At 38.3% G+C, this 26,616-nt stretch overlaps 1 protein-coding gene across 1 annotated transcript in view; it reads left to right on the top strand.

Annotated features, from left to right (window-relative positions):
- The window catches only part of chrna8 (cholinergic receptor, nicotinic, alpha 8), a 213,734-nt gene that overhangs the window by 46,591 nt on the left and 140,527 nt on the right, over positions 1-26,616 (top strand). Inside the window, exons 2-3 of the mRNA XM_072587536.1 lie at positions 4,755-4,894; positions 25,050-25,094. Coding sequence (XP_072443637.1) covers positions 4,755-4,894; positions 25,050-25,094 — 185 coding nt within the window. The remainder of the gene's footprint in view (positions 1-4,754; positions 4,895-25,049; positions 25,095-26,616) is intronic.

Raw genomic sequence — 26,616 nt, 5'->3', positions numbered from 1 at the left:
TTCAGGGAGCAATTTCTGTTCTTCTACTCACCAGATAGAAAAGAAAGAGTGACAATTGCCAACATGAAAGAACAGTTACCTCCACTTTCCTTGCTCATCCAGAACTCCTCCAGCTATCAACATTTCAGGGTAGGCACTGTTGGTAACCTATCCATGCCCATGATGAAGTTGGACATGGAGGTCTCCTTTGGTCGTATTGGATGCCAGATACCCTCAGTCCAATAGAACTGACTGTGTAGGGCAGCTGCAGATTGCCAGTGTTTGACTAGGCATTTGAAAATGGTGTGTAGGCGGTCCTGCCAGTGAACAATACCACAGTGAACAATATCACTGTGGTGACTGCAGTGTTAATGGGGTGACTTTGGGAAGATGGTGCATGAACTCTTGCTAGGGTTCAGAGAGCTGCCCTCCATGAAACTCACCAAGAATGATGCTAAGCCACTTCCAGCTCATTTGTTCTATTTCTCTCCTGATTTGTCTATGATTTCATTTTTCTCCTTTTGTTTCTGCATCTGCACAACCTGAAACCCTGCTCCAAAGGAAGTCTTCTCAAAGATCTGACAAAAATAAATCAAAAATCAAATAACAATCTATCTGTTGTTCATTGTGATTGCAGTATTATCCATATTAACATCCATAGTAACTGGTGTCAACTAACCTGAAGAGGTCATTAATAAAATTGTCATGGATTCTCCTGGAAGTTGAATTGTTTTTTTTAAATCTTGCTTTTATTAGGTTAAAATAAATTATCAAATACTTTTAATTTTATAACTCTTTAAAGTTGCATTGGAAAAATTATAATTTTCCTTCAGTGAGTTACTGCTTCCTACACTCAAAATCTTTTTTCATGTGAAACTCTGAAATTCAACAGTAGTTTAGAACCTTTTACGTGCTGTATTGCAACAGTATTCCTCTGATAAATGTGTTGACATTCTTTTAACCAGTTCAAAGCATTTAAATTCTGTTCAAAACTTTCTTGCCAGTTTCAGGAACCAAATTTGAGGAATTCCTGTCTTTTTCACTTCTAAAAGTATCTTGACTTTTTGAACAAAATAGAGAACTTCGTATTTCTGGTCTTGGGATGACTTGCACTTTTTTTCAATGGCAAAGTGGTCCATTTGTGTCTTTTCACCATTAACATGTTCTTTTTCTTTTAAATAAAGCTAGTTCTTGCCTCTGAACTGCTTTACTTGCCTTCACCTCTATCTGCAGTGCACCAGTGGTGTTCAGAGTTTTCCATATTTTCAGCCGTAATATAAATTAAAGCTATGATCCCATTTTTAAATTTTGCAACTGTACTTTATCCAAAACTGATTTATGACTGCAGCAATGTTTGTTTTTCTGGCACGTTTTCCAGTCTCCCAGCGAGCATTTTAACGTGTTTAGATTTGTTTTATGTTCTTTTCCATTGTGTCTAATTTAATCGCTAGAATCCGTGATGTCTGTTCATTCTATGTGGAATCCTGATACCAGGGTGTGCTCATCTCTGTCTCAATGTGACTGTGACACACTTAGCTGCTTTGCACTTTTCTCCCTCAAGCTTGCATTTCACCTCCGAGTTCGGCAACAATGTGATTACAGCCTCCATCTGCCTGTGCTGACTTAACGTCTGTTGAAACACTTTCATCTGTTCAGTGAATAGATGAGTGTTTCTTAAAACGGAAATGTTTTTTAGTGTTAACTCACTTTGTTTGCAGAAACAAAGCCTTATTTTCCCCCGGATCTTCTGTGTGTTTTTTTTTCTGTTGGTATCTTCTGGACTTTACACCGCATGTTTACCATTGCCAGTATGTGGTATTGGGCACTGATTCCTACCACTGACGCCACAGGCCGAAAATTATACAAGTGGGAGAGTGGATTGCTTGTCCTCTCCAGAAGGCGAGTTGGCTCAAAGCCAACTCCTGAATTACAGCCATAAGGTGTTGCAGATGGGCTAAATGACTAATTGTGGGATATTTGCCCCTCACTTAGGAACAAATCTCATTCTGCTTACCAGACAGAATGGCAGGCACCCCTAGCAGTATTGGCAGCACCAAGAGTTCAGTTGTGAGTGCTGGTAGGCAAGCCCAAGGTAGGTTTGGAATATTGGGTTGAAGAGTGTTTTCAATGGTTTTTAGGGGGGCAGGTGTGTATAGATAGGTTTTTCAGCAGTCAGATGGGAAATAAAGTGAACACTGTCTTCAGGGAAGGTGTTTCCCAATGCACCAAACACACCCCTGAAGCATATCCCCTTTCTTCTCGGCCTCTTGTTAAATTTCTTTTGTGAGCAGGAATCCCAATTCCATACCCCTGCTCATTCAAACTGGATTTTGGATGGACAGTGTGATAAAGGCATCTCGGCTCAACTCCTGCTTAATTGTGTATTTCCATAGTCCTCCCCTGCATCATGGAGGTGAGCTTGGTGGTAGTCATGAATGTGGTGGGTTAACCACTCAGTCTATGTTGTATACCCACTTGCTGATAGCACACCTGGGAAGGGTTACAAAATATGCAGCTCCATGTTGTAGTAAACACCATGTCTGGGTAACAACCACTGGTAGCTTTTGGTTGAGGAACAGTACTGCCGCCAATCCTCCCTCTTGTGTAATTCTGAATGGCTGTTCAGGAATCTCTGTTATGATGGACAACGGACCCTGAATAAGTATCGGCAGAGAGGTTCTTCTCCCTAAGAAACGAGATGTAATTTACTATATAACAATGACTCCATACCTATAAATTATATCACTAGTGAGGGGAAGTGATACTTCTATCTTCATTGAGGGGCTGTGCCAGAGTCCAGCTAACTGATTCTCAACCTAGAGGCTAAGGGATGACAGCAGACTGAGCAAAGTTGCTCAAACATTGTGTCTTTCAGAACGGAGTTTTTCAGAACCTAATGCAACACTTACTTAACAGCAGGATTTTATTATTTAAAAGGATCTCCAAGGCCTCCTCTTCACCAGGTTTCTTCTCCACTATATGTCCTTCCAAACAGTTCCATCATGTGAAGGAAACATTATGTGCTGTGAGATTTACAAATGGAATTGTGATTACTTCTCCAGTCAGTATTCAGAGTGAAATTAAAAGCAATTAATTTTGAATACAGTTATTATTTTTGTAAGATATATTGACCAGAAGAAACTCATTCCCTGTAAAGTATTTCTGCAGGTTAGAGAAGTTAAATTGAATTAGAATAACTGAAGCCAAGGCCTGAATATTCCTCCCAGACTGTAAATTGTATATTTCTGTCATTTCAAATTAAAAACTACAGCAAGCATTCTCTTTATTGATCTACTAACCCAGGAAATTGCTTCAGTCTATGTGCCACATATTAAAAGATGTTGAGTTTATGCCAACAGTTCTTGGTGAAATCCCAGTCGCAATGTGTTATAAAGAGAAAGGTGACAAGTAGAGTGTAGCTATTTTGCCTGAGGGTGCATAACTCTTCATTCAGTTACAGAATGACAATGACAGATGGTTAATGTTGCTGCAGACCAGGCAGCCAGTGTTGCATAGTGGCGATGTGGGAATAATTGAATATTCTTCAGTGTGCAGTGATAACTTGGGTGTCAGAGGGTTTCTGATGAATGGAAATTAATTGAGGGGCACATGAATGCATAACCCAGTGAATTATGCCTTTGGAACAGCTTGGGATTTAAGCAGAAAGTTGAACTGACAAACCTTTGTGAAGGAAACAGCTCACCCATTTGTTGAAACTTGAACAAATACATTATTCTGAAATGAGTTCCCATTTTCTTATTATATTGATCAATCCTAATGTTTAAAACATGATTGGTACTGATGTGTCACTTTGAGTCTTTTCCATGTTTCAGAGTTAAAATCTTCACAGCCTTTTTCAAATTTTAACAATTTTCGATGGAATGAGTAATTAATAAGAACACAGGAGATTCTTGATGGGTTAATTCTCTTATTTTTAAAAAAAAGGGCTTCAGCATAAAGCTTAACAATAAAATCTTTGCCTTTTTCTGTCTAGCTAGTTCAAGATCTTTGAAAGTTATGAATAAGAGCATTTCTTTGAAGTACCACAGCTTTGATCTCTGCTCGTAGATGGATCAATGGCATCTTTTTATGTTCTGTTTCAATTGCACCACCATTTGAGGCTTTGTTAATGGGGGTATATCTGCCCTGAGATTAACACTTTCCATGATGGGTGGAGAGAGTTGACAAGAGGTTATGATTGAAGAATTGTACCTAACAGTGCCCCAAATATTCCGTTTACTTAACCCAGCAAATATGAATTACTGATGAAGATAATTTTACGTTGCATTTATCCAGGATTTTAGCAAAGGAGATTTTGTATACAGAATTGTGAAATTGTTATAGCACAGGAGGCGGTCTATCGGCCCACTGTGTCTGCACTGGCTCTCCAAATAAGTGTGATAATTTAGATCCATTTTCCTGCCTTTTCCTTGATTTTCACTAATGGTTTCCATTCAAATAAATACTAAATGCTCTTTTGAATACTACAACTGAACTTTCCTCCTTAACGCATGCAGATAGTGCATTATTTTGTATTGTTATGATTTGTGAATATGTGATACATAATTTAATCAGTTTGAGATTTTTACATTTTATATGTAAAGCTATGAGTAAATTAATGTTTTAGTTTAATTGTAATTTGCAAAATTTTCAAGATGTGTTTTCTATCGGAAGAAACATTTGAAACCGTTTGAGAAAATAATTTTAGATATATTGAGATGCTGCTTATTGATATGATTTAATGAAAATTGACAGTATTCAATTTTTGTGTGGAGTTTCACAGCAGGGTGCATACCAAAGGAAACTCTACCGGGACTTGCTGAAAAACTACAATCGCTTGGAGCGTCCTGTACTGAATGAGTCGCAGCCACTCACAGTTGATCTGGGGGTGACCTTAATACAGATAATTGATGTGGTGAGTTGTGAATTAATAATTATGTTGGTGTTTGAACCTTATTGTCATCACACATAGTACAGTCAATTGCTATGAGTAATCTCCTTACACTTAAAATTGCTAATGGTGGAAATTCTCAAGATTAGCTTTGTTCAGATGCTTTAAATTGCATTTTTTTTTGAGTCCGAAGACAATGGTTCCAAATCCAACTGGAAGGCTAGGCTAGAGAATCCATCTGCTCCTACAGAGTAGTGCTAAGGGAGTGTTAAAGTCTGACGTGATCTTCCAATGCATCTCGTCCACATCCCGCACCTCCACCCTCAGACCCCAACCCTCCAACCGTAACAAGGACAGAACGCCCCTGGTGCTCACCTTCCACCCTACAAACCTTCGCATAAACCAAATCATCCGCCGACATTTCCGCCACCTCCAAAAAGACCCCACCACTAGGGATATATATTCCCTCCCCACCCCTTTCCGCCTTCCGCAAAGACCGTTCCCTCCGTGACTACCTGGTCAGGTCTACGCCCCCAAACAACCCACCCTCCCAACCTGGCACTTTCCCCTGCCACAGCAGGAACTGTAAAACCTGCACCCACACCACCTCCCTCACCTCTATCCAAGGCCCTAAAGGAGCCTTCCACATCCATCAAAGTTTTACTTGCACATCCACTAATATCATTTATTGTATCCGTTGCTCCCAATGTGGTCTCCTCTACATTGGGGAGACTGGACGCCTCCTAGCAGAGCGCTTTAGGGAACATCTCCAGGACACCTGCACCAATCAACCACACCGCCCTGTGACCCAACATTTCAACTCTTCCTCCCACTCTGCCGAGGACATGGAGGTCGTGAGCCTCCTTCACCGCCACTCCCTCACCACCAGACGCCTGGAGGAAGAACGCCTCATCTTCCGTCTTGGAACACTTCAACCCCAGGGCATCAATGTGGACTTCAACAGTTTCCTCATTTCCCCTTCCCTCACCTCACCCTAGTTCCAAACTTCCAGCTCAGCATTGTCCCCATGACTTGTCCGGACTTGTCCTACCTGCCTATCTCCTTTTCCACCTATCCACTCCACCCTCTCCTCCCTGACCTATCACCTTCATCCCCTCCCCCACTCACCCATTGTACTCTATGCTACTTTCTCCCCACCCCACCCTCCTCTAGCTTATCTCTCCACACTTCAGGCTTACTGCCTTTATTCCTGATGAAGGGCTTTTGCCCAAAACGTCGATTTCGCTGCTCCTTGGATGCTGCTTGAACTGCTGTGCTCTTCCAGCACCACTAATCCAGAATCTGGTTTCCAGCATCTGCAGTCATTGTTTTTACCTCGGTGATCCTTGAATGATGTGTTAATAATCTATTTGATGGAGAGCAGAGAGCTTTTTTGTTATCCTGGCAACATTGTGCCTTCAAGCAACAGCACTAAAGCAGTTTTGAATTCTGATGCTTGTAGTTCAGACCTTAACTATAACACATTTAGGCCAGTTATCCATTCACTATTGATGAGATATGATGGTGTGCAATCAGCCAAATGTAATGAAGACACTGGAGCAAGGAACTACCCAAGAGTTCAGCGACCTCAGTAAAATTTGGGATCTGACTAGTGGCAGTTGGATCTATATAGATCATCTGTTCACTGCTTTTACTGTCTGCACCATAGAAGATAAGTTATTAGTTTGTAAAGATTTCATATAAACAGCCCAGTCTTTGGCATTGTCTGTCATAAAAACCAAGAAAGCGGATCTGCTGGATGTGAAAGTTCAGTTTTTTTGCGTAGGTTGTGCACTTCTGATGTCGAGGGGTCAGCGAATGTTGTTGGAAGGGGTATGAAGATCTTCAATGTGCATCTCCCCATTGTTGTACACCTGACACCAATTCTGACATTGGCTATCAAAAGCAGCAAATTATTCTATCTTCAAAAAGTCACTTTCTTCCCTTAATGAATACAATCCCACATGAACACCTGTGGTCTTGTCTAAGTCTAATTCTATCAAGTCCTATCTGTCAGGGGTCAGGTCTGTTTTTGTACATCACCATGCTTGAACACTGTCTGTTTCTGGAAGATCATTGCTTCAGGGAGGTATGTGCTGTTAACCTGAATGAGGTCTGCCACAATTAAAATATTTAAATGAAGACCTCAATTTTCCAATCAAGAAATGAGTTAAACCCATGCCCCAGTCCCTGATTTGTATAAATGAGACACTATTTTCCTCACCTGCAAAATTTTAGTTGCAGAATTTCTGTGAACCATAACTAAATTTGTACCTAAATTATATCTTGATCAAATTGGATGACTATAAAGATTGATAGCCATCCAATGTTTCTTTTAAAAAAGTGTATTACTAATGCAGGTTTGTGAAGAATTACTCTGCTGCTGGTTCCAGGAAATTTCAGCCAATGAGTTTTGTAGAAATCTTATCCCAATAATTTGAACAATTTTTCCAAATGATTTTTATTCATATTTCTCAAAATATGTCCGAATGACACCCAGGTTAATACAAGTAAATTTTCAATTAGTAATAAAGCTATCATTATCAAATTGTGAGCTCAAAATTTTACAAAGAAAATCAGTTTGTAGGGTGGAATGTAAGGGATACTTGTTGCAATAGGGGACTGTGCAGATTGTGCTACAACAACTGAGCTTTCTACTGACCAAAGCTAATTCTCCTCAATCATAACCACTGTTAAATCTAGAGATGTTTCTTAGGAGTTAATACATGCAAACAAAAAAAAAATCAGCATTTTCTTAAGTAGGCAGTTACCAGCGTTCAATATACTTTATGTGAATACCATGGCTATTGCTTTAAGAGCATTCTGGGATAAGTCTAGGTTCTCTCACCATTGGGGTTTTTTTTATTCCTCCATGAGAAAGAGCAGCACTGACAGGGCCAGCATTTGTTCCCCATACCAAATTGCATAAGGGGCAGTTAAAAGTCAACCAAGTTGCTGTGGCTCTGGAATGACATCTAGATTGGACAAGGTAAGGATGGCAGTTTGCTTCCTTAAATGGTATTAGTGAATCAGATAGATTTTTACTCTGCGTATTGTTCTATTTATTGACTGCCACTTGTGTTCTCTAGAATCCTTAGTTTGTCCTTACTATGGAGTAAGACTGTCAAACTGTCTTCAATATAGTCACACTCTTTACTGACAAGTGTGTTATCTTTCTGTTAGTGAATACAACTCTCTATTGCAGTGTCTTACACCTGCTTCATTGCATTTTCTCTGATCTGTTCTCCTCTGCTCACATTAGACATACAACATCTTCCACATATTACCTTTCACAATGCAGAAAACTTTCTGCTGATGTGTAGAAAATCAGCTAATGTGAGAAAACTGAAGTATTATGCAACAGAAGGAACCAAGTTGGAAAACGAATTGTGAATCTACAGTTGGCAATATTCAGAAAGCCTGGTAACACTTATGGAAAGAGGGTGAATGTTGTTTCTACCTCCACAGATGCTGTCAGGCCATTGTTAGCATTTTTGTTTTGATTTTAGACATCCAGCATTGGCATTAATTTATATGGTGTCTGGGCCATTATGGTCAGTTGTACATGTATATCACCTCTGTTCAGATCCACTATTCACTTCTCTTGAGTTGATGGTAATAGGAAATTTGGCAAAGGACCAATATAGCATGGAATTCAATTAGAATTGCTTTAATGCCCTATTACTTTCCAAGCACTTGCCACTTAGATTCAAGATGCTTGATGTTTTATCAACGTGCTAAAAATAAGGTCAAGGAATGTCATGTGTTAGAAGTCCTGATAAATAATGATTGAAATATTACACTAAGTAGATCTGCCCTAGTGCTTTTCACAGATGTTTCGACACCAAGTTGGAATTTCATATCCAAATGTAGTAAGGACAGAAGTTTTTTTTCAGGAAAAGCTAATTTCCTCTGTCTTTCTGATGCCATGGTATTTTGTGTGATCTTATTCAGGATTCAGGAAGACCTTGCAGGTCAGACATTTGTGCAGAACATGGGAATGTCAAGTGGGGAAAAATCATGAATTGGCAGAGCCAGCTCCTTCTTAAGCATCTCCTGGTCATCCCTAATCCTGACCGGATTTTCTTATGGGGGGAGGAAGCAGAATGGAGTTCAACTGTCCTTTGGAGGCAGGAGAACATTGAACTGGGCTGGTTGAAAATCATGCCTTTGCTCCCTGGGATCTTGACCCATTTGCATACAGTGCTGCTAGGTTCTCTTGTACCACTCGCTTCTCACACCCCCTCAGATTCACCACTTGTTCATTCATACTCCCGATAGCCCCTCTAACCCATGCTACTCTCATATGGTTTCCATCACCTTATTAAAGTATTTGGTAAACAAATAGGGAAGAACCTTTTCAGAGGCTAGGAGTGCTGTGACAAGTAACTCACTTCCTGAGTCCCCAAAGCCTATTCACCATATGCATGGTGCAAGTTGGGGCTGTGATCAAATGCAGCTCTTTCAAAAATCAAAGAGCTTCTCATTATTCAGCACCAAACAGCCCATTTGATCAAACATTCATTGCCTCTACCACCAACATTCAGCAGTGTGTACCATCTACAAGATGCACTGATTGTCATAGCCAAAATTTAGCTTTGCATGTACATTTGACCGAATTGCTGATTGTGGTATTGTATCTTCCTTTCAATGTTTAGATTTTGCAATTTTTAAGTTTTGTTGGGAGGAAGAAATTGACAAAAACTTTGATTAGATCTATGCTTTATTGCAACTGATTCCAAATATGTTACATCATAAAAAGCCTGAAGTATCACTTTTAAATAAGATCTCATTCTACCATAAGCTCATCATCACTATCACAATTTATGCAATAATAAAGGATTCTAAAAGTCATACGCACAAAAATAATATCTTCACAAGGTATTCCGGTAACTGGAAGATAATCTTTTGCTTCTTTATATCGATAAATTTAAAATCTGGTTATTATTCTTGGAGGAGGAAAGCTAGTAATTGATCAGATATATCCTAGTTTATCAACTGCCATGATGAGACAGAGAGAGCAGTGTATAGGTAACTGAATTAGTGCAGACATGATGCACTAAGTTACTACCTCCTGTACTTCAGTTTCCTCAATTCTACAATAATGGACTGCAAGATACAATCTGACCAATCTGCCAACATTTTGTTTTCTTATGCTGTCCCTCAAGTTCGATGAGTTCTGGTATGGCCAATAAGTTCAATGCTCGATCTGCAGACTCTCTCGCATGTTGGGCAAGTGGTGGTTGAGGGGTGGGTATACAGAGGCTTGTGAGCTCTCATTGACCCCTTAACTTTTCTTCTACGTGTTCCCAAAAGAGTCTCTGTGTGTTCCACGACCTCCCAAGTATGCTTCTCCTTTTTAGTCAGAGGCCAGAGTCTTGTATGAATCGAGAAGATGTTTGACTTATTCAGGGATTCTTTAAGGACATCCCTAAAGTGTTGGTATTCTACTCCTGGGAATCTCCTATATAATATTCTGAGTAGAACAATCGCTTCAGGAATCTGGTATCCGGAATGTGAATTATATCCAACCTGGATGAGCTAGATTGATATGATTAGTACTTTATGATGGGCACGTCATCTTGAGAGCAGATGCTACTGTAAGGCCACTTTTCTAACTCCTGAGATTTGTGAAAACTCCGTGGGTGATACATCTCCAGTGCTTTGAGGCATAACTTGTTCAAATCGCTGAAGCGTATTGGAATGCTAGTTTGCTAAGCATCTGTAATCCCCATGCTGTCTGTTTCAGGGACTTGGATGACCTACAACAAAAATCTATTATGGATGTTTTAGCAGTGCTCTTGGTTAGTAAATTTCAGCTCATTCAGTTCATGGTTAGCAGCTTAAGCAGTGGCTCACCAGCATGATTCCAACTGCACTCAGATGGAGTCTTTAAATATATCACTGCTGATGAATAAATAATCTCAAAATGTTCAAGAATGGGGTTGTGCAATGATGCGAGTATGTTAAAATTCAATCTCCATTTTTCATACCTTATCACCCCTGTAGAAATATGCACTGATCTCTTCATAAAATGCTTTTCATGTGGGTGGGGGAAGGAAAATAGGAACTGGAGTGGACAGGAAATGGACAGGGATATTCTGATGATGATGTCATGGCTGGTGCTACTTGGCCATCAGGAGTGCAGGATAGAGAAGAGTCCAGAGGGAAGTATGTAAGGGAGCAGAAGTTAGACCTAGTACCAGAGAGCTGTATTCAGCCACATATATACAGTATTAAGTGTAAATAAAAGTTTGCACTTTTTGAAGAAAGCGAGAGAGCCTTAATCCAGGATAAGGATGAACTAGTGATGCTCGAGACTAAGAATATAGTTCAGGATACTCTAGTAAAAATGGAATAACTTTCAAAGGTACAAGTATTGTTATGACTAACCTGGAGTACTATGCTGGAAATCAAGCCACTTCTGCTGTTGTCACAAAAATTCAGGAGTTTAGAAAAAGTGCACAGAATTCCCAATTTTTGTCTTTTAGACCCGGGTTGATAGAACAGGTTACTGTGCTTAACAAGAACTATTAATTACAAATAAATAATCTCTAGCTGCAGACTAACAATAATGAGCCATTGACAGGAGTTAAAACTCTAATATTCATACAAAACTCCTTCAAAAAACAGACAATTAACAAAATATTGATGTGCATGGATGGAAAACTGGAAAGGCTGATCAAGGGCCCTCATCATGGAGTTTGCTGATATGATATTTTTGCCTTGTCAGAATTTGTTGATCTCTCTCTTCTCTAGGTATTTTCACTTGATTGTAGGAGCCACTAGAATACTACTAAAAGCTTGGGGCATAACAATAAATAGCAGCATCAGTAAATCTGATTAAGTTTTGTTTAGTAATTTTATACAGTGCAAAGTGTTATGAAGTTGTAGGAGTGTATTGTACCTTTCAGAGAGTGAAAGCTGGCAAGGATTTAACAAGCACTGAGTGTGTTGAAAATTTTAAAAATGTAACATTTGGTTGTGAAACAAGTAGCTGGAGCTGAGTTGCTATGTGACACAACAAACACTAATTTGGCCAATCAGTTTAAATTTATGCTTCAAGATACCAAAATCCAATCAAATTTGAATTTTAATGTTTTGACAACGTCAAATCAATGAGATGATCCATTGTTTGGAGGTATAAAAATTGGACATTTTGAACAGTTAGCCAGAGTGGCAAAGAACACCATATTGTCTGCAGATCCTGTCTCTGAAAGGTACCTGTCCATATGAAATTTGTGCATCAGAAAACCGAAGAAAAGACGAGTCAGAAAAATCTACAGAGGAAAATACAAAGGGAGGACTGATAGCTGTATGGTTTCGAAATTTGATTTTTTTTTAGTTCAATTGGGGATTTTATCGGATCAGTATAGTGTTGTAAAGCTGGAGATAGATAAATCATTAAGACAAAGATGGTTTATAATTGTTGTTTAATACTACTTTTCTTGGAGTTAAAGAATAAATTGTTATTTTTTTCTTTAAATAGTGGGTTTTGGTAGTTCTTTGTCACTTTTATACTTTAACCAATTACAAGGTGAGGTGAGCTTTTCTATGTGTCTGTACCCCGTGTCATAACAAAATAAATTAGAAAACCAAGTAGTTTCAACATTTTGTTTTGATAAACAATTATGAGCCTTGAAAATCCAATCTTGTAACTGCTACAATGAGTTGTATTTACCTATCCTACAGCACTTTTCAGGAGTGTATAAGCTGATACCAAGCCACACTAAGGAGATATTGAAAAAGACAAATGGTAAAAAATTTGATCAAAAAGAAAGGTTTTGTATCTTGAAGTAGATGGGAGAAGTTCAGAATGAGAGAGCTGTTCATTTATTTGATTTGATTAATTTTTGCACTATTTTGCTTTTTGCCCATCAGTCACCAATCATTTCCTTTTGTGATTATTTATTATAACCCTTTTAGAAGTTAATAGTCAGCTTCCACCTCTCACCAATTGTCAAGAGATGTTTTAGTGTTTTGTTGTTCTCTCTGAACTTAAATGGGTTGCCATCTGAAGACCACAGCATCTGTGATCATCAAACATTCATTTCTCATTTGTTGTTTAAATGGAATTTCAGCACAGATCCTGAACAAAATATTCCCCTTTCTAGTTTGTCTATGGAAGACAAATGACAGATTTTGACAATAGGCAGCAGTAAAGGGTTTACTGTGGGTGGAAAATACATCAAACACGTTTATAAGTGGTGAGTCCTCTTCTTTTTAAATATATACATTTCTTTAATCCACTGGGATCCCAAGCTTCAAGTAGAATCAATAATGTAGAAAAAGAAGCAGGAATAAGGCATATGTTTTGATGTCAACAGATGTTACTAACTGACAAGTCAGATTCCATTCAAAAATGTGGCTTGATATCTCGTGTTTTAGTTTTAAAAATGTGGTCTTTTGCTGAAACAAATGTGCGATGCTGCAGATTTTGTTTTCACAATAAATTGGAAGTTTAGTATAAAATAACTGTAGATAAAATTGAATAATCCAAACAATCTTATAATAACAATTCAAAGATTTAAAACACATAGTGAAGGCACCATTCCATCAATCTGAAAACACTCCTTTTATAAATTGAAAAAGAACAAAATAGCTTTTGTATATTACCCAAAGCACCCCAGTATAATTCCCAAATAACCCGTATTATTTGGATTGTTATTATAAGTTTGGGTTACGTAGAACAACTTTCTGAACACCTGCTACACTTCCCAACATACTGCTTATTTAATACTCCCACTAATATCCCTGTATCTAACACCTAGGTTTAAGTCTGTTGGGGCTTCAACTTTTAAATCAGAACTATGGGAGATTCTTCGTCATGCTATCATGCATTTGAGCTGCACTGTACTGCAGAGGCAATAATATTGAATTATTTTTCTCTTGACATCATCTGTATTTCTGGGGTTGTCGCATCCTGATATCTGGATGATCTTTGTTAGCCTTCTCGACCCTATGATGATTTCTGCACTGCCAATTATGGGCAAACCATTACTACCTTCAACATGAAGACCAAAACCATTGTTTTGACACTCCTCAAAAACTCTACTTCTATCCCATTTGTTCCAATCCAGTTCTCTATCACTCTCTTTAGGTGGGAATAGATTGTACAAAGTCTGGGGACTTGTTTGACTTTGGAATGGGTTTCAAATCAACATCTGTTACCCAGACCACTGTACAATATTGTGTAAATATATATAACCCAACTTAGCCGTCTTGTTGCTGCAATTTTGTCACTTCTACAAAGCTCACGTAATGCAATGATCTAATTTTTGGGCTTGTTACTCAAACTTTAACTTAATCAAAATAGAGGTTACTCATAGTTTGTTCCACACTTTGGCCTGGATTCATATAGGGTCATGGAGTCTCTTGGGATCTTTCAAGATGGTGGGCAGGATCTGAAGCTAGATGTTTGATGGTTAAAAATTATCAAAGATAAACTTGCTTTGATGTGGACGACGTACTACAAAGGTTTGTGTTTTAATAGGGGATTTAAATGTGTTGACTGGACTTCAGCAATTGAGGACTGATTCAGTTTGCATTGTGAAGTCTGTTATAGAAAATTAATTGCCATATCGTTTAATCTCAGTGGACAATAAGTGAGTTGGCATAAGGGCTGTAAGGAAAAAAGTATTGGATAGGTAGGGATCATGCTTTTGCATGAGTTGACATAAGCACTGTCAAAAGCTAGGGGATAGTTGAGGCGTGGATTTATGGAGTATTGCAGGTGAGGACAGGTGAGGAAAGGCTAGAGGGCCCACTATTAAAGACAGTGAAATCAAGTTCCAAAGAACTGTGGGCCTTTCAAACATTTCATCTTGGCACTTTGAAGCTTCTGTGACCACTTTTAATCTTCACTGGAGTATAATAGACTTAATTCCAACACTGTCGTGCCCCCTTCCTGGAACAAGATTCTGCCATTCGGTGTATTTCTTCCTAAGATGGGTATGACAAATTGGGAAATTTCTCAAGCTGAGCCACCACCTTTTTTGAGTTCAAAATCCAAGCCTCAGTCTCCGTTTGCTTGTCACCCTCATTTTTCTTACAAGACCACCTCAGCATATTACATTTATCTTCCTCTTTCATCATCAGATCCTATTGTAGGTCTGCCACACGCTTCATCTGTGGAATCATCTTCATCTTTGTACCTTTCTCACCCACCACATCCTCCTTTTTGTGACTCTAGCCTCTGGTGTATCACTTTTGGCAGTGAATAATGATAGAAGAAACAATTTTGATTTTGTTTGTGGATTCCCTTTCCTAAACAATGTCTACTTCTGGTCGCTACTTTAAAAATGTTCACAAAGTCCAATGTTTTAATTATATTTCCACTGAGTTCTCTAATCCATCTCTCACTTTCGCAACATGGCATATGTTCCCTTCTTTATAACTTTAGAATACAGTTTGTCATTTAAGTTTACAGCAAACTAGGTTTGCATTGTCAGTTCTGCAAAGATGTAAATGAAATGTGAGTTTAGTTCTTTTGGCTTTCTTGACACTTCCTGACTAGAGTGATATTTTGTTCACAAGCATAAGTTGAGGTCTTGTTCTAGTCAGATATTCAAAATGACTCCAAATTGAAGAAAGTATTTGGTTCAAATCAAGTAGTTCTGACTTTTTATTCATGTTTTGTTATACTTAGCTTAGTTTCCTCAGGGCCTTTTAATGTGTCGCTGTCTGTGGAGTATAGAAGCATCCCTTCAGAATACACCATTGGCTCATTCAGTCTGTCTTCATGCAGGCTGTAATAACTATATTAGTGATAATTCACTGAAATATGCCTTACCAATTTTAATTGTATTCCTATGCTTTAATAAATATTTAAATGATTGCAGAATCAAATTGCAAAAGTACTTTGTGTGAGGGAAAATGGAGAAGAAAATATAAGATAATTTGTCTGTGGTTGGGGAAAGTTGACATGCTTGTTTGAATTCCAACACAATATGAAAATTTGCATTCTGTTATCCCTGGTATTGTAATAGTTATGTTACCTAACTAGTGTTGTGAAACTTAAGACTAAAGAATACTATATGCAGTCCCTGTGACTTTGACATTACAGCTGCTAAATTAAAAAAAATGTTTCCACTGTGTAAATTTGACCAGAAACTGAATAAATGGTTCTTAACATATTTCCTCCTTACTTTCTGCCTTTCTGAGAGGAAAATAACTTGGCCGACTAACGGGAAGAAACTTGTTCCTTAAATAAGACCTTGTTAGTGAGACTGTATCTATCATACAATATATCATGAGGGAGACCTCCATTTTGGTTTTCTCCTTTAAAAGATCCAGATCTGTTCTCCCACCTCCCCTCGAAACTATGGCATTACATTGGCTGGTGTTTAATGTGCTTCTCGTTATTTTGTTTTGGATCCTTACACCCTTATAAATTATTTCTCCCCACTCCTCCAGTTAAATGCTTATTATGTAATTAGATTTATCATGACTCCATCTCCCCACAACTCTCAAAAATAAGCAGTCAGTAGGATTCTCTATTTCGTAGCTCCCTTGATTGAAGAGTGCTGACTTTGTTCTGTTCTTCACACTGTGAGCTCTGTTAGAATTTCAACTGGAGAATCTTCGGTCTCTTGGATTTCCTCTACGGAGAACATCTTTTCTGCATAACTGGGCAATTATTCGATCATAGTATCTGGAGGATACTTAATCTTTGGAATTATCTTCAGACATTGACTGTCATTATGGACCAGACCAAAACCCCTCAAAATATATTAAGAAGTTAGCCTAGACCCTTAACTTTTCTTCCTTTTACAGGAAAGTGTTAGGTGGTGCATTCCGAATGCAATTTGATTGGTTACACTACCAGTCTTGAATCAAAACATACTTTATTCATACACTATAGTTAAAATACAACGAAAGAAACAAGAAATTGGAATAACCTCAACTCTATTGGAAAATTTAACAGAATAATTGAATATTTAAAGTTGGTGGCATAGTTGATAGTAAAGAAGATTTTATTAAATTATAAAGAGATCTTGTTCAAGTGGGTCAAAGGGCTGAAAAATGACAGATGGAGTTCAATCTAGATAAATATGAGGAAATGCATTTTGGTATAGAAAAACAAGGGTTTATACAATTTAATGGTAGAGCCTTGGGTAGTGTTGTAGAACAGAGGGACTTAGAGATTCAGGTACATAATTCTTTGAAGTTTCTGTCACAAATAGATAGGGTGGTTAAAAAGAAATTTAACAGCTTGCCTTCATTGCTCAGTCCTTTCAGTGTAGGAGTTGGGAAGTCATATTGAGGTTGCACAGGGCATCGGTGATGTCTGTTCTGGAGATCTGTGTTCGGTTCTAGTTGCCCAGTTGTAGGAAGGCTATTACTGAGCTAGAGAGACCTCATAAGCTGTTAACTTTATTGGATTCAAATAGACAACTTTGCACCTCTATCTTAAGACCTATCTTCAAAAAATAATCCCAGAACAAAATACATCTCTTAAAGCTATAGTATCTACACGCTATTATTGAAATAATGTTTTTGCAATATTCTGGATCCCTGAACCAGGAGGTTTCTTCTTTATGGTATTCTGCAGTTCTGACCCTGGCAATTTTTTCTGTACTGTATGTCATGAATCTGCGCACATCATCCCATGTGCGTAATGGTTACCGTGGTATTGTATACACCACATCCTCAATCTGTGAGCAGATTTTTGTTCTTAGTCAGCTGGAAAATCTTTGAAGTGTATAGATCTTGACTTAAAATTGGTGATTCGGTTGGGCATTTTCATGTGCTGACTTCAGTCCTCAGCATTAATGTTTCTGGACTCTTACACAACAAGTAAGGCAAAGACTAAAGACATTGAGTTGAGTTGCTATTTCTTTTCTTCTGGTTAGGTCAGCAAGGGCCAAAACAGCACAATGAGACAGCGAATTTCAAGTGCAAGTGCATTACCTCCAAAGCCACTTGCATGCACTTTTTTTTCCCATTAGTTATAATACAAGATTAAGTTTTCAGGCCATAAATTTGGGCCCACCAACAAACCAGCCAAGTCCAACCAGGCCAGAACTGTGATTCTACCTGCTCTGCTGCTATACCTGTTGCATTTACTTTTGAGGAATACAAAGGGACTATTATCTTTTTAAAGGCATTTTCAGCAATTTCAGTGTTTTTAAATGGGATGTGGATGTCACTGCTAAGACCAGTACTTGTTACCATTCCCTTTATTGCCCTTCAGCTGTTTGGCTTACCAGGCTCTCTCATGAGGAGAGTTAAGAGTAAATAACATTGCTATTAGTCTAGAGTCATGGGGGCGATGGCCTAGTGGTATTATCACTGGATAAACCAGAATCCAGTTAATGCAAAAACCCGGTAATAGTCTGGTGACCCACGTTCGAATCCTGCCATGAATTTAACAAAAGTAAATTGGGTCAAGAACCTAATGATGACTACAAAACCATTTCCAGTCGTCAAGAAGAGCCTGCCTAAATGTGCAGGTTAAATGGATTGGCTATGCTAAATTGTCCTGTAGTGTCCAAGCATGTGTGGGTTGACTGTGATGAATGTGGGTTGAGAGTATGGTGCTGGAAAAGCACAACAGGTCAGTCAGCATCCGAGGAGCAGAAGAATCAAAGTTTTCGGCAAGCGCCCTTCATCAGGAACCTCTGGTGAATGTGGGTTATGGGGATACGGTGGGATGCTCTTCAGAGGATTGGTGAGATTCGATGGTGTTAAAGCCTCTATCTCTCTGCACTGTAGGGATCCTATGTTTCCATAGGATTGTAGAGTATAACAAGATTGGATAGCATTAAGTTCTTGAAATGTAACTTGAATTTAAAACTGTATTAAAGTGCAATTTGACAATCAATAAAACAAGGTGAAAATATATTGGTATGTAGTTGTAACACAGCACATACAGTACCTATCAAAGTATAAACATAATGACTTGTTGAGGACAGCTATGAATGGGCAATAAATGTTGGCCAACCAAAGATGCACATGTCCTATGAGAAAATCAAAACACAATTCAAAGTGGTGTTTTGACGGAGACATCTTTGAAACATGCTGCTTTTTCTGGCCTCTGCTGGGCTATACAGAAGTAATAAATAATTTAGTGAACCTTTATAACTATTTATTTTCTAAAATATTCTTCCTATGTTGTAAATTAAAATTGTTCTATTTAGCAATGCATTGTGTTCAAAATAAATATCTAAAATATTGCAATAACTCCAGAGGCTGGTATCCTGGCACCAAGTTGCCCTTTATTAACACATGGAAAATCCTTTACTCTGGCACAGTCTTGTCAGAGTCAGCACCCAAGTGTCAGAATCTATAGCACTCCTCTTTATCTGTCAACTAGGGGTCCCTAGTTTAGGCTGTTAATCTGGTCCAGTCAGCAAACTCGTATTCGGAGGTTCAACTGGCTATTCTATAAGGTCCAACTATTCAGAAGTTTACTGCTAAAGAATGCTGGAGTTGAAATTTTATTCAATTTTCTGTCCTTCAAGTTTATAGTTATAATCTTGTTATAATCACTACATATACTGATTAAAATACCTATCAGGCACACTGATTCTTCTTTAACAGCACTGCTGAAGTCAAAGCAATGGAATGGGTTCCATGAATTCATAATAAAATACATAACTCTTGCTTCCTTCCATATGCAGAATTTCTTTCAAAGAAAGGAAGCCCAGCTGAGAAGTGTAGGAATAAGGGACAGCTGGTTCACGTGGCTCCTGGCTGATTTTAATGGATCTGCAGCAGAGTTCCGACTGGAATTCATCCATTCATTAACAGCTCAACATAAAAGGCACCAGCAGTTTTCCTTTGGGGAAAGACTCTCTGACTCTTATGTCAGAAGCCTTTTGAATGAGAATAGATTTATTTTTCCTCAAGTTATCAATCCCCTCTCCTTAGAAACACTCATTTACTTTGTTCGTACCACAAATGGCCATTAAGAACTTAGGAAATAGGAACAGAAATTGGTCATTCTGCCTATCCAACCAGCTTCTGATCTTCTCACTCAATGCCATTTTGTGGCATTATCTGCTTGGTCGAAGGACTTTTGTGGAACTGGAAAATGGAGAATTTTAAATAACTCATTATAACATGCAAAACAACGAACTTTGCAACTTGCAACCTACTTAAATAGATACTGTTATTTGAAGGTCAGTTAGCATCAAAGGAGAAGGAGAATCAACGTTTCGGGCATAAGCCCTTCTTCAGGAATTCCTGAAGAAGGGCTTATGCCCGAAACGTTGATTCTCCTTCTCCTTTGCTGCCTGACCTGCTGCGCTTTTCCAGCAACACATTTTTAAGCTCTGATCTCCAGCATCGGCAGTCCTCACTTTCTCCCACGGTTATTTGAAGCAGATCACAGGTTAAATCACAGTGCACCTCACATTCCTTTTGTAGTGAGAAGCAGGGAAACAGTTATTCAGCATTGTCAACGAACCATGCATGAAATCAACAATGCTGAAACTTTGCAAAAATGTTTTTGTAAAAAACAACAGCAAATCTCAATGGCACCTGCAAAACAATCTTTGCAGCTTCTCTAAGCCACTTACTGTAGAGAGCGCTGCAAACATAATCAACCCAGCTGTGTTTCTGTCAGCAGGTGAGAAAGGCTGAATGATGAGTTAAAAAAATTCCCCTTTCTAACATTGATGCTGGTAGCACTCAAAGATCATGAAATAACAACATTAAAAAAAATTTTGGGAGGTGAGGACAAGGACCCCTTTCCTGCCCAGCCAAAGATACAAATGAAGCACAAATCAATAGTTAAGGGTTCACGTCCCACCGCAGGCCTACAATTGTACTGACACATTCTGAATGAAATATTAAACCAACAACAGCTTGGTCTGACAGAGAGCCTTTAAGGTAAGAAAATATCCCAAAGCACTTCATGAATGTTTTCAGATAAAGTTTTTAACCTGGAGTTGTGTAAAGGAGATGTTTGGATAGGTAGCCAAATGTTTGGCAACAAGGTTATTATTTTGTGGCAGGACAAGGGAAGAGTAGCAGAAACAGTAAGTATTTCACCCCCCTTTTTCCACCCCCTCCCCAAGGTGTCTACTGCTTGCTGATAGAGTTATTAAATAACCAACTGTGGTGTTTGCACAGGAGCAGGATTATTCTTGGGGTTGTGACAATTCCTCACTGAACCATCGACAAAAGTAAATATTAACTCGTTTGTCTTTGCTGCTGTCTTTACTAACTTAGTGAAAGTGACTCCATTTCAAAGTAGTTCATTGTTTGGGATGTGCTAAGAAATAGTTCAAGGCATTGTGTAAATGCTGTGTTGCATCTCCTCATTGGGCCCATGACTAGCGGAAAAATAACCGCAAGCTACATGTAATTTGGGTAATTATCAAGAAATCTCACAGACAATCAAATACTGAAACAATTACTTAAAGGTTATTGCATGTAGCAACCAAATAAGACTCCTCAAGTAAGTAAGTTAAGCCTCACAGCTCAACTGTTACCCAGTTAATTGGGGATTTTAGCTATGATTCCAACTAAGTGTCTGTTTCTGGGTTGGGTCCAGGGTTCAGTCATTGTTCAGTGACCTGTGAAGGTCTACTGCTAAAGAGTGCTGGAGATGAAATTTTATTCAATTTTCTGTCCTTCAAGTTTATAGTGTGACATTATTGATGATCCTTTAGGTTTTATCTGCAGCTTACCTTCTTATCAGAAGTAACTTCAATGTTCCTTGTTACATTTGGCTTTAACTGTCTGTTTGATGACACAGCTTTTTTGTGATTAGTTCCTTAATTCTTCTGCAGGGCAATCATTTGTCCTTGTGGTACAAGGTAACCAGTTATCAAACAATTGTTAAATCAGTTTTGTTTATGTAGCTTCAACTCCTTCTCCCAGGCATGGCTAAGTGCTTTCAATTCCTGTATATCAGTTTGTCCTTGTCCCTTAACAATTTATTCCAGACAGATTTATTGCTGCTGCTTTCAATCTATGAACAGTTATTAAACTTCTGAAGTTCACAGTATGACATGCCAATCAACTTGTATGTTTCAGGATATGGCAGGGAAAATCATCAATGTCACAGCCAAGTATGTTGCATACATACACTACTAAATCTGTTCAGGCCATCAAATCAATCTGTTGGATGCACAGGATAAAATATTGAACCAAAATTAGAATGTAAGGTGTGTGGAAATTTGCAAAGGTGCATTTTTTTTAAACGCTTGTAGTAAACTAGCTATTCTAGATCCCAAATATGTACATGAGCTTTTGAAACTCAAAGAAAGGGAATTTTCTGCTGTCTGCAGAGTATTGTGAAATTACAAGATCTTCTATGAAGGTTGCATTTATAATTTGTCTACAATTAGTGCATGGAGAAAATTTATTTCTAACTTCTGCCACAACCACCCTACGTTGCTGCGATAACATACATTTTTACATGTGCATTGTAGCCTCGGGAAATGGACAATGTTAAAGTCTCAAATTTCTTTCTGCTACATTGCTGACCAGGAATCTCTCAAGTTGAATAATTAATTTGTTTGAATGCTTTAAAAACATATCTCTCTTGGCCACCAAGTTCTGAACCTATGGCCTCAGAGGCAGGGACACTACTGGTGCATGGCAAGATCATTACAACAAATCTTTGATAGAGTCATAGAACTGTACAGCATGGAAATAGTCACTTTAATCCAAGTGGTCGTTGTCAACCAGATATCCTGAATAAATCTAGTCTCATTTGCCAATATTTGGCCCATATCCCTCTTAAACTCTTCCTAATCATATATCCATCCATTTTAAATTTTGTAATTGTACCAGCATCCTCCACTTTTGGCAACTCATTCCATCCACACACCACCCTCTGCATGAAAAAGTTGTCCCTTCGTTCCCTTTTAAATCTTTTCATTCTCATCTTAAACCTATGCCCCCGAGTTTTGGATTTCCCCATCTTGGGGAAAAGACTTGGTCTATTCAACCAGCCTATTCAGCCTCTCACTATAGCTCAAACCCTCCAACCATGGCAACATCTTTGTCATTTTTTCTGAACCCTTTCAAGTTTCACAACATCCTTACTCTACCAGGGAGACCAGAATTGCATGCAATATCATCAAAATCCATTGGCAAGACATATTTTATTTCCAAGACTTATGTAAACTCCTTGAAGGAGCTAATGAAGTATACAGAAAGTTTGGCATTTGGACTTTGACATTTTGTATTTTGAATGGAGTAAAACTTGTTAAGATATTTGGCTGCTGTTAAAGTTTATGGAAGTTTTATGTACTATAATATGTATTATAAAGGCCAGCCTTCCAATTGTCGTTTTTGTCAATTTGACTGAAGTTGAATTGATATTCATAATTTATTTACTCTGTGAGCATACATCATTCGTGCATTATTCAAACTCTCATGCTTCCCGATCAGCCTTAAAACTTGTCTTCCCCCATTATCTGGTTATCACCCACAGTTGTGAAGACCCCTTTACCTGTGTGTACAGGTTCTGGCCTAGATATCAATAGCACACCATAACTTTGGATACAGTTTCACTTAATGTGATATGCCATTATTACACCACCAAGCAGTAATACATACTCTCAATGATACTGGTTGCTTCGAAGTCCCACAAACTGGCATCTGTCTCAGGTACTCAAATGTGTCAATCGATCTTCTGGTGCAATTTTGGATCCATGGACCAAACTGCTGTACCTGGCTGCAGACTTTGTTTATACTTCTCCTACTTCTGTGACTTTGCCATATAAGCTAATACCTCGTTTTGATCCAGTTAATTGCTTTTCAGCTGCATCACTGTCCTGATGAAGCCATCAGAAGACTTCTCTAAAATGTTTGGAAGTGTGTTTTCATCTGGTTAAAATGTGTTTTTTTCAGCTTACCATCTTGCTGGCATCTTTCTGCATTTACTGAGCACTGAAATAGGGATAGTGTCCAAAAAGACAAGTGGTGGACCTTATACCAGAGCTTTAATGGGCCAAAGAGTGTGAAAGTGTCATAGATGTTCACCAAAGATTGAAAAACCTGCAAGTTTCCTTCAAGTATTTTAATATACCTCCCCCATTATTCCCCTCAAATGATCTTTGGGCATTAATAATGTCTGACTGCTGGTCTGTGGAGCCAGAAGATCCTACTGCTGACATCTAGAGAATAGCTCCGGTTAAGTTCTTTGATCCACTCTTTAAGTCCATTAGAATGCCTGTATTAAGAGGGCACCTAGATTTTACAATGACCATGGGGCAGGAGAATTGTAAACCGTGTGTTCCTTCTTGTATAGGCTCAGCCCATCACAGTATCTTTTGATAGTCAGGGCTCAGAATTACCCCTAAGCCTGTATCAAGATGTTTGATAGTAAACGTTACAGAAAAGAAAGAACAAAGAATTGCTTTAGAAAAAAACTGAGTGAGTACACACAAAGGGAAAAAGTTTAAGTAAAGGGTAAAATTAAAGCTGTTGTTGCAAAATACAAGTAAAAATCAGAAGCTGGAATGAACTTTTATAGATTAACAGAGATGGGAGGACTGGAATAATTTACAAATACATTACCAGTGCACTGGCAAGTGCAGTTTCACACTGTATCTGGATGGATAACCTCTGATACACTACATGGATTCTCTCCCTTAAGATCTATCTTGGTCTGTCCTTCAGTGTGATGAATTCAAAACTTGTGTCACTTTGAAGTCCCTGACAGTGTACAAATAATTCACCTTCCAGTGTTTCTTCTAGCCGCTGGAAGGCTTTCATTCCTCACTTTCCTCATTCAGGGACTTCCTCAACTGCAATGAACAAGATCAGAATTGTTCCATAATAGAGAAAACACTGATAAGGATTTTACTTCCATGGTACTTTGGTTTGGAACATCACCACGCTGAATATTAACGCCACCTCGTTGCTAGCTTTTCATAAAAATCCTATGACATTTAGATCTATAGATACCATATATTGCCTATTTGGCTTATGTTCTATATCCCCTTATTATCCTTGGCTGATTTGTTCAGTTTTTGCACTTGTCCAATGCTTATGTGTCTGATATGATCATTTCCATGATAGTTTGGTAGTTCTCTGTAATATGACCTGGAAGATCATTTCAGCTATGTTGCTAAAATATCCAATTCACTTGGAGTATTCAGGTCCTTTCCTTGTAGTTGTATATTTCTTGAAAACTTTAAAAGTTTTTATTTATTGTAAGGCAGCAATCTTTGTTTTAATTGTAAATAATTATTCTCTTGTTTTGTTTTAGGATGAGAAAAATCAGGTGCTGATCACAAATGTTTGGCTGCATATGGTAAGATTTTTGTTTCAACCCATTTCCATTTTATTGTTCCTATTTAATGATTATAGCAAATCTTAACAACTATAAGATTGTTTAAAAAACATGAAATCACATGCAGCTAAAATATCATTGCCTCATTTTCAAATGACACTGTGATGAAGAGGTTTGGCTCGTCCCAAAACTTATAAGAAGAGAAAATAGATAGAATACGTACTCAAAGATGATGAGCACTCATTGCTCAGAGAACTACAGTATAGTGCTGAAGTCAGACTCAACCTTGGATACTGCATCCAGTGCTGAGCATCAAGAGACAGCATTCACGGGCTAAGGAGAGAAGAACTGGAATATTCATTTTGTGTGATGAGCTCTGACTAATTTTAGCTTTTTGGAAGGAGCCACCTCAGATGTTCTTAGAGAAACATATTAGGTAGCATTGTTAAACTGGGATTATTACTTTGTAAAATGGCAAATGTAGAATTAGGGGACGCACCTTCAAACCAAAGGTAGGTAAGGATAGATATCAGGAAGTGCTGCTCCCCTGGGAAGTCTCTGTGTAGAATAAACTGAGGGAATGTGTTGGAGTCAAATACTTGATGTTACCAGGTGGGGAAAAGGAATTGGGTGTCAGGGGAATCTCTCTCTGGATGGATAGGGACCAATAAGGCCAAAGAAGCCTTATTCATTATTATCATGAAAATTTGGGAGCCGGAGTCATATTCCTTCCTTTTATATGTAGTACACTAGTAACTAGTTCCTTGACAATGTGGCCTAGTTGTGGTTTAGACCCATTTCTCATGGGCAGCTTGCCTGAAGGTAGTGCAGTTCTCAAACTCTTGTATCTAATTATATTGAGACAGCTCTGATACGTTTAAATGTATTTCTTGCAGATCAGCAATAATAGACCTTGCCACTCCCCTCATCAAACATTTTTAATATGCTACTTGCAGTGTTGGAGTTAGAATTATGTGAAGAAATTGGAATATTGTACCACTCATTGGTTCATAGTGGCCACATAAATCACATCTTTCTTTTAGCCAGCAACCAACACCCTGTAGGTCCCAGTGATGTATAATTGGTGTTCAAGTTTATCAAATTTAAAATGGTCTGAAGATGCACCATGAGTACAATTGTATAGATTCACAACAAGGAATAATGTTTTTATGAAATTAATAGGGCAGTGCAATTCCTATTGTAAAATAGTGATTTAATTTAATTTTTTTTGTACTGTCAGTCCTTCTACTTCAATCAATTGTAGAAAAACATATTTTTGCATTTTAGTTATCAGTGTATGTCAAGCATTTCAAGATTAGGTTCAGCATGACAACTATCTGAAATTGATTGACATAAAAACCCATCTGGTTCTCTAATGTCCTTAGGGAGGAAAAGCATCCATCCCTATATAGTCTGGGCTGCATGCTACTGCACACTCACTGTCATTTGTAATTGTATCTGCCCTTTGAAAAGGTTTAGTAAGTCATTCAGTTCAAGAGCAGTTGTTGATGGTCAACATGGCGATGCTTACAGTCCATAAAAT

The sequence above is a fragment of the Chiloscyllium punctatum genome, chromosome 2 (assembly GCF_047496795.1).
Source record: "Chiloscyllium punctatum isolate Juve2018m chromosome 2, sChiPun1.3, whole genome shotgun sequence".
Lineage (NCBI taxonomy): Eukaryota > Metazoa > Chordata > Chondrichthyes > Orectolobiformes > Hemiscylliidae > Chiloscyllium > Chiloscyllium punctatum.
The sequence above is the reverse complement of the archived record's forward strand: the minus strand, read 5'-3'. Positions and strand labels throughout refer to the sequence as shown.